The sequence below is a fragment of the Astatotilapia calliptera genome, chromosome 11 (assembly GCF_964374335.1).
Source record: "Astatotilapia calliptera chromosome 11, fAstCal68.1, whole genome shotgun sequence".
Classification (NCBI taxonomy): domain Eukaryota; kingdom Metazoa; phylum Chordata; class Actinopteri; order Cichliformes; family Cichlidae; genus Astatotilapia; species Astatotilapia calliptera.
In genome coordinates, this window is record NC_137432.1 from 14,109,296 (window position 1) to 14,126,126 (window position 16,831).

General features: G+C 38.1%; 1 protein-coding gene across 3 annotated transcripts in view; it reads right to left on the reverse strand.

Annotated features, from left to right (window-relative positions):
- ulk4 (unc-51 like kinase 4) overlaps nt 1–16,831 on the reverse strand; it is a 102,234-nt gene that overhangs the window by 31,399 nt on the left and 54,004 nt on the right. For all 3 annotated transcript variants that reach the window (XM_026185486.2, XM_026185490.2, XM_026185485.2), the window contains 8 exons: nt 11,983–12,116; nt 11,450–11,571; nt 11,094–11,150; nt 10,663–10,714; nt 10,038–10,132; nt 7,717–7,768; nt 5,947–6,136; nt 4,922–5,014 (listed from right to left, as the gene is read on the reverse strand). In XM_026185486.2, the coding sequence (XP_026041271.2) occupies nt 4,922–5,014; nt 5,947–6,136; nt 7,717–7,768; nt 10,038–10,132; nt 10,663–10,714; nt 11,094–11,150; nt 11,450–11,571; nt 11,983–12,116 (795 nt within the window). The remainder of the gene's footprint in view (nt 1–4,921; nt 5,015–5,946; nt 6,137–7,716; nt 7,769–10,037; nt 10,133–10,662; nt 10,715–11,093; nt 11,151–11,449; nt 11,572–11,982; nt 12,117–16,831) is intronic.

Sequence of the window (16,831 nt, forward strand, 5' to 3'; positions counted from 1 at the left end):
AAAAGAGAATATACACTTTAGGTAGCAGCAGAAAAATCAGGGCAAGGAATTAATTTAATTTTTTAGATGTGCTGTTCAGGCATGCTGTTTGCACACACACACACACACGCAGATAAAAGTGGCTATTTCATCTTCATTAAGGGTGGAGTTCTGGTACAATGACTTCCGTCTAGTACCAGTGGAATTGCGAGAAGAAAAAGAGAAGAAGCGATGTGAGCAGATGAAGTAAAAGCAGGTGAGAGACAAGAGGGAAGGACATGGAAAAAGGTGATGAGAGTTTAAAGCAAGATAAGGTTAGAAAAGATTACATTTTGCAAAGTGGAGGAAAAAGAGGGAAGATTAGAGAAGAGGTGTGAGGTGGAGGAGGTGGAGGAACAAACGAATGAGAGGAAAATGGAAAATAAAAAGGAGTAATGTGGATAAATCCACACTGAAAAGCTTGGGGGGAAGGCAAGAGACAGAAGAAGAAAGATGGAGGGAGGGAGGAAGATGGATGTTTATATTAACAATGACATTGTGTCTACTTCTTGATTGATCTTCTTTAAACCTCAATCAGTTACTGAGTGGGCGGAGTGTCTACATATATGCACAAACATTTTGTTTATGGGTCTTTGTGAATTAGTAAGCAAGAAAGCATTCAGGCAGTAATGTGAATAAAACTAGCAAAAATCAGACAGGTGTTGATATTCTGACGGTAACAAAGCCTGCCCACTGATTTATAAATCTGTCCATGTTCTAACTATGATTTATAGGTTCTCCAGCAGGATCATTCAACCTATGGAAATGTGGATTTAAACTTAAAAAACTGCCCTTTTTTTTAAATTAGCAAACAAAATGTTCCACTTCATTACAAATATGGGACAGCATTTTATTGGTGTGCTGCTTCTAGAAAGTGAAAACAATGGCTCATTAACCTGGAGGCATTTTCATTAAAACAAACAAACAAACAAAGTCAGATGACTAAGTAAAAAGAACATCTGAACAGCAAAGAATACCAAATGATCATCTCAGGCTGTCCTCAGAGCTCAAGCGTCTTTTTTTTTCACCACTTACAGGTAATTTGTACTTATATACTGTCTTCTGTGAGTGTTTGTTCTTTTAGGTTTCCTTGTTCCATCAGATACTGATGTCCTCTCACCTACCTTGTATACAAAGAGCCAGAACAAAGCATGCATGTTTCATGATGATAACATATTCTCTACACCACTGCACGTACTTCCTGGGCATCATGTAACTATTGTTTAATAGTTAACTTTGTGGTTTTAGTTAGTAACATTAGATCCCTTCATGGTTACATTGTTAGATTTACTTTGGTGAATTGAGATATTCTGATGGATGCTGTCATCAGCACCACAAAAGTATAAGCACAGTGTAACTTTATCTTTAGTTGCAGTCACTCAATCTCCATAATCTTTACTGAAAACAATCACTGACTACAGGTGCAGGAAGCTTGAAGAAATGTGAATTTAAGGAACGTAATGAATTGCTGTTGTAGGTTCTCTTTACCTGCCATGGTGATGTATTTTAATGTACAGTTCAACCTTTTAGACATGTGTGTGTGTGTGTGTGTGTGTGTGTGTGTGTGTGTGTGTGTGTGTGTGTGTGTGTGTGTGCATTTGTTATTGTTTGGGTCTGATTGTTTGCTTGTAGATGTGATGGATGGCCTCCTATTAGAGAGGTGATAGGCTCAGAGATGAAAGGACAGGCCAGGCCTGCACAACATGATAAACTGGACCACCTTTAAACTACCAGCCATTCATCAGGACACAGGGCGCAACAGCATACAATGAACAGGGTTCAACAGACAACCTATAATAAGAAAACACAGATGAGACAATGCTGCACTGCATCATCATCACATCACACATTCACTCAACAGCTGTTTCATTAGAGGTAATGCAATAAATACCACAGTATGCGCTTATTAACCTCAGCTCTACTCTAGTTTTATATACTTTATGTCAGCTACACAGCTTTGTAAAGCTAACAAAATTCAAAATGAAACCTTTTTGCACATAAAGAGATGATAAATACAACGAAGTAGATAGCTACAGTCAGGGGCTTATAATTAACAGCACTGACAAATTATCTGATACCATAATGTATTAGTACTTGCCTAGAGAGGAAAATTATACTTTTTTCTAATAACTAACTTAAAAAAAGACCTTTTTCCCCCATTTATTTACAGTGGAGAGTAAGACCAGTAAAACAGGCTGTTAGAGGCAATTACAGCGTTTTAGCCTGAGAAAATGGCCACTTTTGTGTTAACAGTTAATGAATCCACTTTACATGGAACAGAGAGATGTTGGTGTCCAATTAACTACTGCAATTTGATATAATGGATTTAGACTCATAGACTGAGTCTATGAGTCCATATTAAAAGGAAAGAACAGGCAGAAAACACGAGTTGTTTAAATATAAAATCTTATCAAAATAAAATCTATAAACAGCCAGTACTGTTAAACTATGACAAATACTACCTCTTTACTTTGTTGATGGGTATGCGTGAAAATACCATATCGACACATATGGCACATATGCTGAAAGGATGCCTTAAAGGAAATTGAAAATCCATGGGCAAACACATATGTAACCACACAGCATGAGGTTCTCCGGCTAAAGGTCATAGTAAATGTAGTTGTTTGAAGGTGTGTCTGGACTGTGATAATGGAGAGAGAGACAGCAGGCTGCCTTCCCAACGTTAATGTCCCCAATTTACCATCTAATTACTGCTCGGCTGGCTTCATAGCCACACTTATCTAACCAAGACCCAGGCAATTTAATTTCTGATTGTATAACCGCAGTGATGGAGGGAAAGTTGTGGAGAAAGGGCACAGAGAAAAAGAAAAATGTGGACTAATGTTAATAAATTAGAGATGGTGAGAGAATGAGAGCGAGGGAGGCAGAGAAAAAAAATGTAAAATGTTGTTAATAATGTCAAAGGAAAAGAGTGAGCGCGAAAACAGATGTAGAGGAAAGAGTCCTGACACCAATTTGAAAAGTTCACGTCACTCTACTTGTGTCTAAGAAAAAGGGGGATGAGGAGAGGTGGTGGAAGAGAAGGATGGAGACGAAATGGGGTAATATTACTGATAAGAGAAGTAGGGGCATACTCAGCTGTGAGGACGAACTTTAAACTCTAGGAGTAGAGGAGGATGGGATGGATAGAGATGGAAGGTGACTGGCAGTGATTAGAGATTTGTTGAACTATTATTGCTGGAGAAGATAAAATGTGGAAAGAAGCTGGGATGGAATGAGGAAACCACAAAACAGAGGCTTAATCATTGTTCCAAATTAATACTTAGTGATTAAAGATGAAGGATTAAATGTAAATCTCTGGATCAACTGCAGCATTTGACCAGGTACATGTCCATGTCCAAATTGTGTTCCACCAATATGAATGACTGCATTTCTAGAGCTAAAATAGAGCATGCCTTACACAGAGTCAACTAAATCTAAAAATGCTGAGAGTATTGTTGAAGTAACAACTACAGTTTACAACATAGTGTTCCTGAGCTGAAATGTATATCTCATAGTGTAAACTGCACATAGTTTTACAGTTTTCCCCTGCTCTTTCCTCCAGTTATCTTCTGAGCCAGGTGACACACATCTAATTATACTTTCTAACCAATTAACACTTCTCCTTTATTCTCAACCCTTCTGGCCTCATCAACATTTTCTTTTCTCCCAAGATTCTCTTTCCTAGTTCCTCCTCCTATCCTTTTCCTGGCACCTTTATCCACTTCCCCTCCTCAATCTTTCTGCCTCCTCTCTTTTCACCCACACTTTCTATCCCTGCCAACAGCTGAGACGAGAAGACAGATGACCAGAGAATCAAGACTTACTGACAGCTGCTGTCAAAGCACATCTATCAAACACACATACATCATCATGCACACACATGTGTTTACGCAAGCATTCATGCACGCACGCATGCACACACACACAACATGCACACACACACAACATGCACACACAAGTGAGTCATCTCATGGCTAGACAAGGAATCAGCAAATTTCCTGTGCAACAGCAACACATCATTACCACTTTTTATTTGGGTGTCAGATGACTGCTTTTCTGAGCGATGTTTTTTAAATTCCTGCATAGTGAATTACTTCCACATTATGCAGTAGTGAATCTCACTTCAACGCGAGCAATAATTTTGTCTTAGTGTCGTATATTTAAAGAATGTGTGTTGCATTTTTAAGCAAAGCTTCTCTGGACTAGCTAGTGTGCCAAGGTATATCAGCACAACATGTCAAGTCTTTACACATCTCAGCTGATACAGCACCTTATGCCTGCCACTAAACTGATTACTAATGTAGAAAATACCGCTTTTAAGGGTGCTCAAAGGGTGTCATTGAATGCAGATCACCAGCAGTGCTGGAGCTGTGAAGGTTTTGTTGCTATTAGCTCTGAATGTGCATCACCTACAACAAGCAAATAATCATTTGTGTATATCTGTGTTCTGGAGTTGGCAAATAAATTACTGCTTATAATACGGAGGAGTGTGTTTGTGTGTGTTTAAGACAGTGAACATTCATCTGTGTGTGTCTGTGTGTGTGTGTCTGTGTGCAGTGTGTGAATGATTCACAGTGCTGAATTGGGAATGAATGGCCTTGGCATTAAAACATTACAGAGTGCCTAAAATGCGCCCGTGTATATTTGTATCTGAACCTGCTAGGACTGCAAAATACTTGCGTGCTACCTATTCTGCGCCTTGGAAAAAAAATAGAGAAGCAGATAATGGATTTAAATGGATGCTAGGAGTATTTTGTAATACTTTCTTTACTATATTACCAGTAAACAACATTATCCTAATAAAGATTACAAGTAAAGTTCATATTAGCAAGGTCACAATGCTTCAACAGTCTTTCTTGTCTGTGATTAATTGTGTGTGTGGCTGATGTGTTCACATTACCTGCAGGTTTGACTGTTGTGTTCAGTCATTGATACCAACAGTTTGAGTGCATGGAGGGGTATAGGCTCCGGTGCTCGTAGAAGAGTCTCGTACCTAGACATAAACATGTCTGAGTACAACATTTGGCTTTCGAAGTGTTAATAATTAATGCAGTGTTCTGATCATTAGTAAGAGAGAGTAAACTAGAACAGATCTGGAGAGAGGGGTGAAGAAGAGGGGGAGGGGAGAACTAGACTTATAATAGGAGAAGCAGAGAAAAGAACGTAGACAGAAGCAGCTAGGGGAGAAACTAGGAGGAAGAAAGGACTGACTTTGAGGAGGAGAAATATTGGTAGAAATAAAAGTGAACAAGCGGTAACCTGTGAGGCTATCATACAAGCATCTTTTTTTGTACTGTGTAGCTATTCTTTGACTTGTGTAAAATGCATTGTCCCCTTTTCATAGATTGAACAGTCACTTGCCAGTTTTCTGTATTTGTAGAAGCATTTTACAAACTACAACATATTATAAAGTGGATCAACAAATCCACACCATATCATTTATATCTGATATACATCTTCAAAAAAACCCTATTACAACAATTGTTCATTGTTAGACTTCTATACTTCAGTCTCAGACTTTTTAAAGATCAACTCTGAAATCATCTGTTGCAACTGAGCTGTCCTTAACCTGGCACAATCACTAATGAAGCTCTTTTGGTTATAATATTATGTTTATGTAAATTACCTGTGTCGGGTAAGGATTAGGTCAGACTTATTGTCTTGGTTGTAAAATAGTCAAGAGAAATTTTGCTTTAATGTGAACATAAACACCTTAGCACAAAAGAGTGGGTAGAAATTACTTCAGTATTGTATATTACATATTATTATATCTATCATTTAAACTGACAGTCTGTCATTATTTTGGTTAAGCTGTAGTGATTTTAAAAATGTCATTCAAGGGGAAAGTATCTGTTCCTATAGAGACAGCAAATACAGGAGGAATCTAGAAACACTGAAGCTGCACTTAGAATAAACCAGACCAACCTTGAAAGGAGAGATTCAGTGATACACGAGAGTCCATCCCCTCTTTCCTCTGCCGCCTGTCCTTCCTTCTCATTTCTCTCTTTATTTTCCTCTGTCCTTTCCTCTTTTACCTCAGTATCAACACCATCTTGGACCAGCAGGATTAGACTGAGTTCAGACAACACCCTCAAAACAAACACAGACCACTCCACTGCACCACACACAAAGACAGGAAGAGAGAGTATTATTAGGAGTAAGTGTTTAGAATACTGTGTGTACCATGTTTACATATCTTTGTGGGGACCAAAAATTGCAAGTTTACTATACTTGTGGAGACCAACAGCCCTTATTGGGACAAAATCCAAGTCTCCACAAGTTTGAAGGCATTTTTGAAACTCAAAATGTGGTTTTAGTGTCAGGGTTACAATTATGTTATGGTTAGGTGTAGGCTAATGGTTCATTTTTGATGGTTAGGGTAAGCAGCTAGGGAAAGTATTATGTCAATTAGATTAGATTAGTGTGTCTTGGGGGTCGGGGTAGTTAGTGTTAGTTGGACAAGTATATGTCACGTGATTTACTTCCATAAATGAAAGGGGACAATGGGTTCTGAGGTGATAATAATATGCATAAACAATTCTGAATGAATTTGCTGAATGGCATTTGAAACTTTAGGATGTCGCAAAACTTTAGATTAAGGATTAAAGAATGAACATAGTCTAAGGAAAAATCTAAGACCTAAATCTCTGACTCTACAGGCCTCAGTTTTGCAGCAATAGGACTTTGGTACCCTGCAATCATTGGGTCAACCACAAACTCCTCCTTATACTAAAGTATTTTATCATACCAAGTTATTAAGTCAAATGGAAGGCCGTGTGTCTGACAGATGAAGTTTGGCTGAAACTAGGTCATGCAACAGGACAACGATCTCAAGCACAGCAGCAAATATACAACAGTGTCTGAAAAAGAAAACATCTAAGTGTTGAAGTGGCTCAGTCAAAGTCCAGACCTCAACCTTATTCCTCCATAAGAATGGCAGAGAATGGAAAAGTCATACAGAAAACGATTGCTGCAAGTTAGTGCTGCTAAAGGTGGTTCTACAAGCCTTTGAGTCAGTTGTTGTTTTTCACACGACACTACCGTATAAGAAACATTAGACAGCACACATATGTACTATATATACTGTAAGAATACCAACAAGCTTGGAAAAACAACAAAATACCCACATGGAAACGAAATATTTTGAGCTTCAACAAGACAACAAGTAGCACCATTATAATGGCTAACAAAAAACCTTTTACCCTGACAGCTGGCTCTTTTGCATACTGACCCATAAAGTCAAAACTGTAATGACTCATTCAGGTTCCAAAACCCAAAAGAAGCTGTTATTATTGTATTGGTGATATGGTAATTAATAAATGCGGATACCTATATTTTTTTTTAAAGATTACTTTTTGGCATTTCGCTCAGTTGTGGTACAAACATAAGCAATGCTGTATTGCAGTTTTATCTACTTGTATCGCAAGGGAGCTGGCAGTATGCTAGTCTGTTAAATGCTGTAATATTTACAGATCGTTTAGGTAAGTAGTGAACTTTTTCTTCGTGATCTCGTCTCTTTGGAGAATTATTAGAACCCTAACAAACAGGAAACAAGAAGAAAATCACTGCCTGTGACAGGAACTAAAGGTCCCCAGCCATCAGGCTTCTGAACCCGCTCTGCCTCTTTCCCCATTTGCCATTTCTTTCTCTCTCACTCACTCTCTTTCCTCAAAAAACTGACCCCACCATTCATACCATTTTTGCTGAAAGCCATTGTTGTCAGAGGAGGCAGGATGGCATCCACGACCTTCAAGAGACATTAACAAACAAACAAAAAATGTTATATGGTACTGTATTTGATCCTGGTCACCAAAGAAGCAAGTTGGTTTTAGTATTAAACCTGTAACAAGCTAGAAAAATCTGTTATAATCTAGTGTTTCACAAGTTCAGCTACAAATGATGTCGTGGATGTGAAACAACTCAGGTTAAAACACTGAAGTGAAATAAAAATCCACTCCTCTGCTGACGGCTTTTAAGAACAAGGTGTAAATATTAGTTCAGTAATGTCCCATATATTCTAATTTGAGGCAAATGAGGGTATTTATAAACATAATCATGGTGTTCTCTAAACAGCTATAGAGTTAATATTCTGTATAACATCTCTAAAAGCAGAGTCTATATTTTTAGATAAAAATGAACAGGAGACGCTGTACTATATTAATTCTGTGAGCATCGACCACAGACCACTGTCACAGAGGATCAAATTACTATGGAAATGCACTGCTGAATGGTTTCTTTGATCAAACAAACAAACACACAGACACGCACGCGTATTTTCACAACTGTCAAAGCTCTTATTTAGGTATGAATCTGTATTGCATGAATTTGCATGATTACTAATATTACCATAGAAACACCACTAATGCTGAGTGAGGATGTGTGAGGTCATTACATTGAAAGCCAGAAGAAAAAAAAAACTACAAAGGATGTTGTCCACCACTTAATGGTTGGTGTATTACTATCACAACCATCAAAAGACTGCATGGAGCCGTGTGTGTGTGTGTGTGTGTGTGTGTGTGTGTGTGTGTGTGTGTGTGTGTGTGTGTGTGTGTTGAGATGTGCAGATCTGGGTGCATTCTCTCTGAACTCTGTAACTATGGGCAGTGCGTTCCTCGTATTTATGAAAGCCTTTCTTGTTCACATTTGTCCGTTTTCCTGTCTTTCTCCTAGCTGCTTTTTTAGTGGTGCAGAAAAGAAATCTCATCACTCCAACAGTAACTAAAGAATAATTTGTTGTATAATATAAATATCCAAAGTAATTAAAGTGTCTAATTTGCATTTGAACATGACTAAAGAAAAATAAGTGTTCAGTTAACTTTTTTAAGAACTTACCTTGTTATAAAACAACAGCTGGTTTCAACAACAATCGTACCTGATTGTTACTAACTGCTGTGTACTGTACAGCTGTGTGTTGTGTAGCTATTTAAAATGTATTTTAAAATTATGTTGCAGTCTTTTAGTGAAAACTATTTTTCTATTAATTTTTAAACAGTCTAACAAAAAAAGTAATGAAGTGATCTTTCAAATGCACATTCAAGGCAAAACATCATTCCCAAGTATTTTCAAACAGTATTCAGTTATGGTATGAGAGTTTTTTTAAAGGTCTGCACAGCAATTTAAAATGTCATTTTCCACATCACATAAAATCTGTTTTAACAAAAGAGCAGTTGTGGAGGCAAAACTAACTGCAAACTAGCTTCAAACTGTGACAAGAAATTAGAAACGCAAACAAAGTCAAAAATGAGCGTGTGTCCTTGTCCAGAGGACAATTAAAGCTAATCTGAGTTGGCTGTGGGTAATTAAAGTGTCTTCCTGTGTTATTGACTATCAGTATCCACAGCCTTGCTTTTTGCTCCTATCCCCAGTTCCTCAAGTCTTTTCTTTTTTTCTCTCTCTCCATCCTGTCAGCTTCCTGCTGCTGTTTTCCACTTCCATACGTCAATAGTCATTAAACACAATCTCATTGTCCCATCCCATCAACATCTCTCTCTCTTTCACGCGCACACGCGCACACGCGCACACACACACACACACACACACGAGGTCTGTCGGTTCAATAGTTGATTAGTGTCTCTCCTAATAGTCCACATGCTAACCCTCTGTCCTATGATCACTAATAGACAGGTTTAGTAGACTGGAAGACACACAGTAAACATACCACAGTCCAATTCATATTATTGACAAAGTCTACAGAAATTCATTCTATCCTAGCAAAGCAACTTGCATATTACGTTTTTTTCTAAATGAGAGAAGGGGAAAATCAATGCTGAAAATCTGACAGTTGCAGAAATACAGAATAACAGGATGATGACAGGTTGTCTCCAACGTCCCGTCAGAGGAAATGTACTGACATTTGTTGAATATCACAAGATACCTGTCCTATATCGGTGTACTAAACTATCAGCAGACAGCTAGTCAGTCAGACAGGTAGCCAGTCAAAAACCTACAACAAATGCACACTCAACCATTCATTTAATGGGATATAGAGTTGCATATTTTCTTCCACAGATACTTACATCACTATGATATGGACTGATGAGTGCATGGTGCTGGCTCAGTACTTCCACGATGGACAGAGATGTTCTGATTAAATCTTCACATATTGCTGTACCTAAAGAAGAATCAAACATCAACATACAAATACTCATGTTCTCAATAAAAACTGACCCATAACTGAATACCTTTTAAGGATAGGCATATATTCTGTTTGTGATTTGCTGATAACATGGCCTTCGAGCGCGGCACTTTATCACAGCACTTGATTCAGGTGCTTGAAGAGTGGCTGAGCCCACACCGCAGCTTGCCTTGTTGGCAGGCATTTGTAATTCAGTGTCATAGCTGTCTTCAAGTGCTGTATCTGACTCTCTCCTTACCGTCTCCATGTCAATACAATTCAATATTGACTTGTAAGATAAGCTCGAATTTATAATAATCATTTTAACTACGTTATTTATTCTTTTATCCTTCATTTAACCTGGCAAGTTAAGCAAACACACTGTGCAACTTTAACAAACAATGCAGTACATGAAGCTCTGTAGAATCACAGTATCACAGACTAATCATGTGAAAAGGAATACTACTGCAGATATGGCAGGGGTTGATATCCAGTGATAAAGTATTCATACCTGTAAAGATACTCACCCATAGCACTAGCCAGATTTGTTTCATTGGACTCTACTGAGGCAATGAAGTTCTGTCAAGAGATATTTAAAAACTTGATGTGAGTTTTGCTTTGAAACTGTCAAACATTCAAAGTTTTCCTTATAAAAAGTTAGTTGTGTGAATGTCAGAGATGTTTTAAGAATTTCAGTACTGACAGTAAGAGAGAAAGGCACCACCAGTCTCTGCAATTTGTAAAACTGTAACTACACTGCTGGCTTTAAAATAATTTAGGTTAATTTTATTTATTCTATAATTGAAAAAATATATATAATCAACATGTCTCCTTGTTAGAGTAACAAAATGTGATCAACTAAAAACTTCACTTCACCCTATCTGTTAGTTTTATTATTTGCCTTTAGCATGTGGAGACAGATAATGTGTCAATTTATGACTGGTTACCAAACACTTACCAACAGCAACCCAATTTGAGCCAGAAACTGTCCTGCTACAATGTGAGATCTAAAGACCTGTGAGGAGACAGAAGACACATTTTACAAAGGTAAGTCAAGATAATGTGATCAGGTGACAACTGAGAGTGTTACAAAACAAGCAGGGAGGGAGGTGATGATTTAGGTCTGCCTCGTTTTTATTATTGACTATTTTGGAAAGCCTCCTGACTTTTCTTTTAGTGCCATGTACTAAATAAATGAAAACTCTGTGTTCAAAAATAAGAACTGCTGTTTGTCATTTATGAGAAAATCTATGTGAGAAACTGCTAAAGGTTTTAAAACCAAACACTATGGAGAAGTAATTTTGCTCCATTTACCTGGGATGAAACAAGGTCCAGCACTATGGACAAAGTAGGCAAAGTTTGTTTGAGTTGTTTACTTTGAGCAGTAGTTGGGTGTCTTCTCCCAATCACTCCTCTGAGGGTACACAGAACATCCTCTAAAGAAAGGAGACAAGGCAAGGAGTTGCAAACAGATGAGAAGGAATTTAAGAAGGTGGCTATCATCTATCTTTATTAAGATATATTATATATCATATACTATATTATATTATATACTGGTAAATTTCTCTGGCGTCTTAAACCCTACAAATATATGCGTCTATTTTTCCTAAGTATCACATTTTTTCTTCTAGCACAAGAACCAGAAACAAATCAAGTTTCCATAGTAACCTGACAATTAATTTTGTAGATGTCAGATTTAAAAAAGATCTCAGATGTAGTAATGGTAAGGGAAATCAAAAAAATCAGCATGTCAAATGAACTGATTTACAAATTTCTGTACACATGGAGGTGAAAACACAAATGGCAGATGGATAATCATACAGTAGTGTGTGTATTTGTGTGTGTACCCATAATCACTGGTGCGGTGCTGCTCAGATATGCAATCAGTAAATTGAGACACTGAGACAAGTATCCTGATTGGCTGGGGTTCTCTCTGAGAGGAGTGGCTTTGCGGAGGTCTCTCTCCAGGTATATCACAAGTCTAGACAGAAAGAAATATTTTCAGCCCTCTATGTAACATTGCAGATACATCAAGTGTGTTTAATGGTTACCGGTCTTTCGTCTGCTCCATACATTATTAGTTGTTTAGCAGCATGATTAAGTGAGACAGACCCATTAACAAGAACATGAATGCACACAAATTTTAATGCACAGCAGTAAAACTTTGATAGGGTACAAAATAAGGGGGCAAGAAGTCCATGACACACACAATTTAAGAGCATATTTATTCTCATCAGAGTGTGTGTACTGAACAGTAATCAATAATTTTCTCTTTACAAATTCTGAGCAGGGAGAGAAGGTTACCACCACTAACTCATATTCATTACCAGCACATAAACACATGCTTACGTATATCATCTCACACACGCACACACACGCACACACACGCACACAGAAAATAAACAGAAAATAAATGGAGAAATTCAGAGGGGTTCGAAGCTTTAGAGTGGCAATGATGCAGGGGACCGGTGAATTAAAAATTCTGCATTTTTTTCTCACGTTGTTCCATAAAAGATGATCATCCATGGTTTACAACTATATAGAACAAGAAATAGTTAACTGTTAACCTGTTGTCCAGTGCATTTCTTGAGATTAATTACTTCATTTATTGTTACATTATTTTTGTTTAGTGCAAAGCATTGCAACCTTGAGCCTGGCAACTGAGAAAGACCTTCAGATTACTTATTAAGTTTAATTATTTATAAATTTTATATAAATTTTAGCCTGGTTGGTACGACCAAAGTTAAATCTCTGAAAGAAGCAGACATGTTAATGCAATCCTATTTTTATATCATTATTCTAATTTTGTTTTAACTGAATTTTTCTTACTGTCAATGTCATTGTCATGATGTAATGTCATTAAAAAAATTATATATTATTTCATCTGCGCAGGGTTATTCTTGTTGTGCAAAACCAAACCATTAATAACAACAAAGTGTTAATAGCATTTTTAAGTCTCACATTTAACAATTATAATGGAGAACTAGGACTGGTGATGCACAGTAAAGAAGAAATAAACCAAAATGAATCTCTCTGATTGGACGCATAAACATTCTTAAGATGAACACTCTCTCAAAATTTCTTTCTCTTCCAAGCCATTCCTCTCAGCCCTCCAGATGACTTCTTCACTAAGGCAAGAACAATATTCACTCCATTCATTTGGAATAACAGACGAGCCGAACTACGCCTATTGTTAATGTATCTTCCGTATGATAGGGGAGGTCTGGGTATTCCAAACCTCAAATGGTACTACTGGGCTGCCCAACTCTCTACAGCTTTTTGCTGGATTTTAACGACAACCTCATCCTGGGTAAATTTAGAAAGGACAAGCACCCCCTTACCGCTCAGTTCTTGCCTGTACTCAGCAAAATATAAAGATTTGATGAAAGATACATTGAATCCGTTTGTTAAAAATACCATTCGTGTCTGGTTCGATGCACTTAAGTTTAAAAATGAGACACCAGCACTACCCAGTTCTCGCCTATCTGGGGTAATAAGAGCTTTGAACCCAGTTAGAAAGATTTGGGTTTTAAAATGTGGGCTGCCAGAGGCTTGTGCAAAGTTGCAGACCTATTTGACAAGGACACCCTAATGTGCTTTAATGACTTGACACGGAAATTTGGCATTCCAACTAAACATTTCTTCAAATCAGAAGCTTTATTTCAAACACTCAAAAATCCCTAACACTGCCCACTCTTACCTCATTAGAGGACATAGCAATAAACCATCAGCTGAAGAAGGGCTTAATATCCTGCTTTTATAGCAACCTCAGAGACGGCTCTCAAACGTTCTCAGAAAAAAACACAGACTTGCATGGTGTCAAGACTTAAAGTGTAGAATAACCACAGAGGAATGGCAAAAAGTCTGCTTGAAAGCCCAAACACAATCTATAAACACCCAATTTAAACGAATCCAGTATAAATGGCTAATGAGAACATATGTCACCCCAACATTGTTAAACAAATTTGACCCTAAAACTCCAGACATATGTGTTAAATGTGGGGATAAAGGCACACTGATGCATTGCCTATGGGAATGTTCAGAAATTCAAAAGTTTTGGAAAGAAGTTTCAGATGTCATTGCGCGTATTACAAGTGTTAAGCTGAATCCGTGTCCTAAATTATGTATCCTAGGGATTTTCCCCACTGAAAGCCAGCTGAGCAAAGTTCACCAAAAAACTACAATCTACTTCTGTTACAGGCAAAATATAGCATAGCCAAATCATGGAGATCCATTACTAGACCACACTTGAGAACTTGGCTTTTGACATTGTCCAAATCCCTTGTTTGGAAAAACTTACATCTGTGATTAAGGGTAAACATGCTTCCTTTAAAAAGATGTGGGGAAATTTTTGGTCGTTTTTGGAATGTGAGGAGATGGCCGACAGTGAACAGATATGGCTGTACCCATTTAACTTGTACGGGAGACGTGTTGCTGTGATTTTTGAAGAGAACCTGGGGAGCTTATGCTGGACTGTTCAATGGAAGGGCAGGAGATGGAGATGTGAAATTAGATGGACTGAAACGGAAGAGGACACAGCTCATTGCTGCAGCCGTTTTGTCGGATGCCTTTCTAACTAACTTGAAATCCTTGGACTAAACTCCCGCCAAAAACCCTGAAGTAACGAACTTAAACCTAATGTCTCACTGTGTTGTACCTGGTCTTTGAGCACTGTCTGTTGCCTTGTTTTTGTGTGGTGTTTTTTTAAACAATATATGGGTATATCTCCATGGGTGAGTGCATATATCTGTATCTGTGTGTTTACGCACACCGTCTATACATGATGAGCATGCATTATTATTATTACACACTCAATTTTTATTCATTTTCTCCTTTATTTCATTTCATTTTATTTTTCTCTGTCTTCCTTGTTTAAAATACTTTTGGAAAAGCAATAAATAAATCTTTGGAAAAAAAAAAATTCTGTTCCATGAAGGTCTTTGCCGATTTCTTCTATTGGCTGCACTCTTTTGGGGTCATCAGGGTGTATCCATCTGCCTCCATCTCACCCTATTCCTACCATCTTCCACTGTCGCACCAACCATCTGCACATCCTCCTTTACTACACCCATCGGTTTCGCTCTAAGATCCTTCCTCATGTCATCCTCGACTCTCTTTTTCTCCAAAGTGCTCCACCTGAGCTGTCCCTCTGATAAACTAATTTTTGACTTTGTCCATTGTGGTCACTCCCAATAAAATTGTTAGCATCTTCAACTCTGCCTCCTGTCTTTTTACCAGTATCACTATCTCCAAACCATACATGATAGCAGGTCTCACTACCAACTTGTAAACCTTCCCTTTCACTCTTGCTGGTCTCTGTCTTTCACAAATGCCCACTGACAATCGTCTCCACCCACTACACCCTCCCTGCACTCTCTTCTTCACCTCTCTTGCGCATTGTCCTTTGGGTGGTTGAACACAGGTATTTAAAATCGTCTACCTTTGCCATCTCCATTTCTTGCAATTTTACCTTTCCATCTGTCTCAGTCTCATTCACACACACGTATTCTGTTTTGTTTCTACTGACTTTCATTTCTTTTTTCTCCAGACCATACCTCCACCTCTCCAGGCTCTCTTCCAGCTGCTCCCTACTCTCACTACAGATTACAATGCCATCTGTAGACATCATAGTCCATGGAGACTCCTGCCTGATCTCATCTGACAACCTGTCCATCACCACTGCAAACAAGAAGGGGCTCAGGGGCTATAACTGATGCAATCATGAAGGTTTGTGACTTAGAAACTAAAATAAAATCAGGAACACAGCCTAAGCATATTTTCATCTTGCATCCCATGAGAGGATTTGGACCTACTGTAAAGTAGTTTTTGAGGTATTTCAGCTGGATCAAAGTAGTGGATCAACCAACTTGCAACCTTTTCTTGCAGCCATTTTCCAGATTGCTTCATAAAGAGACACAAACCTGCCGCCTCACTGTTAGTCGCTGTGGGAGACTCACAAAGCACACACACACACCACTGACCCAGCTTTGTGTACATATGCCTCTCCACTGCTGAAAGCCATCACTTTCCACTCTCAATGACAATCTTGACACTTTCTCAATAAGACCCATGCAATTTTATCTCAGAGACCAAAAAAACAAAACAAAAACAGAAGCAATTTTCATGCTACTGAGAAGCTAATTAAACACAACGTGCCTGGGAAAGAATAGGACTGGGGAAAAGATGTGTGTCTCTGTATACGGTTGAATCATGCAGAGTGCTCAGTGGGAGAGAGACAGACAGGTCAACTCTGACAGCTCTAACTCAGCTAAGAGAGGGAGAGCAAGTGCGAGGAAAGAAATAAAGAATGTAAATGCGTATGTGTGTGTGGGGACACTGGAAGGGAGAGAAAAGAAACAGGCAGAGGGAAAACATGAAGAGAAAGCAAGAGGTAAAAAAATCACATTAACTTCCTTAACAGTCATTGTAAGCTGTGTTCAGGGTTGCAATTGATGTTCTGGCCCTGTGTTTATGTCAGAGTGAATGGTCAAACAGAAACGATCCTAAGTAATCATGGTTCTTCATTTACACTTTCTGTTACTGATTATTTCCAGAGAACACCGACTATATCCTCAAGTATATAGATGTTTATACTTCAGTTGCTACTGTGTTAAGGCAATTAATATAGCAGAATCCAATGTGCTGGAACATTTGGGCCTAAAAGCAAATAAAAAATGCATTGAAAGAGATTCATGC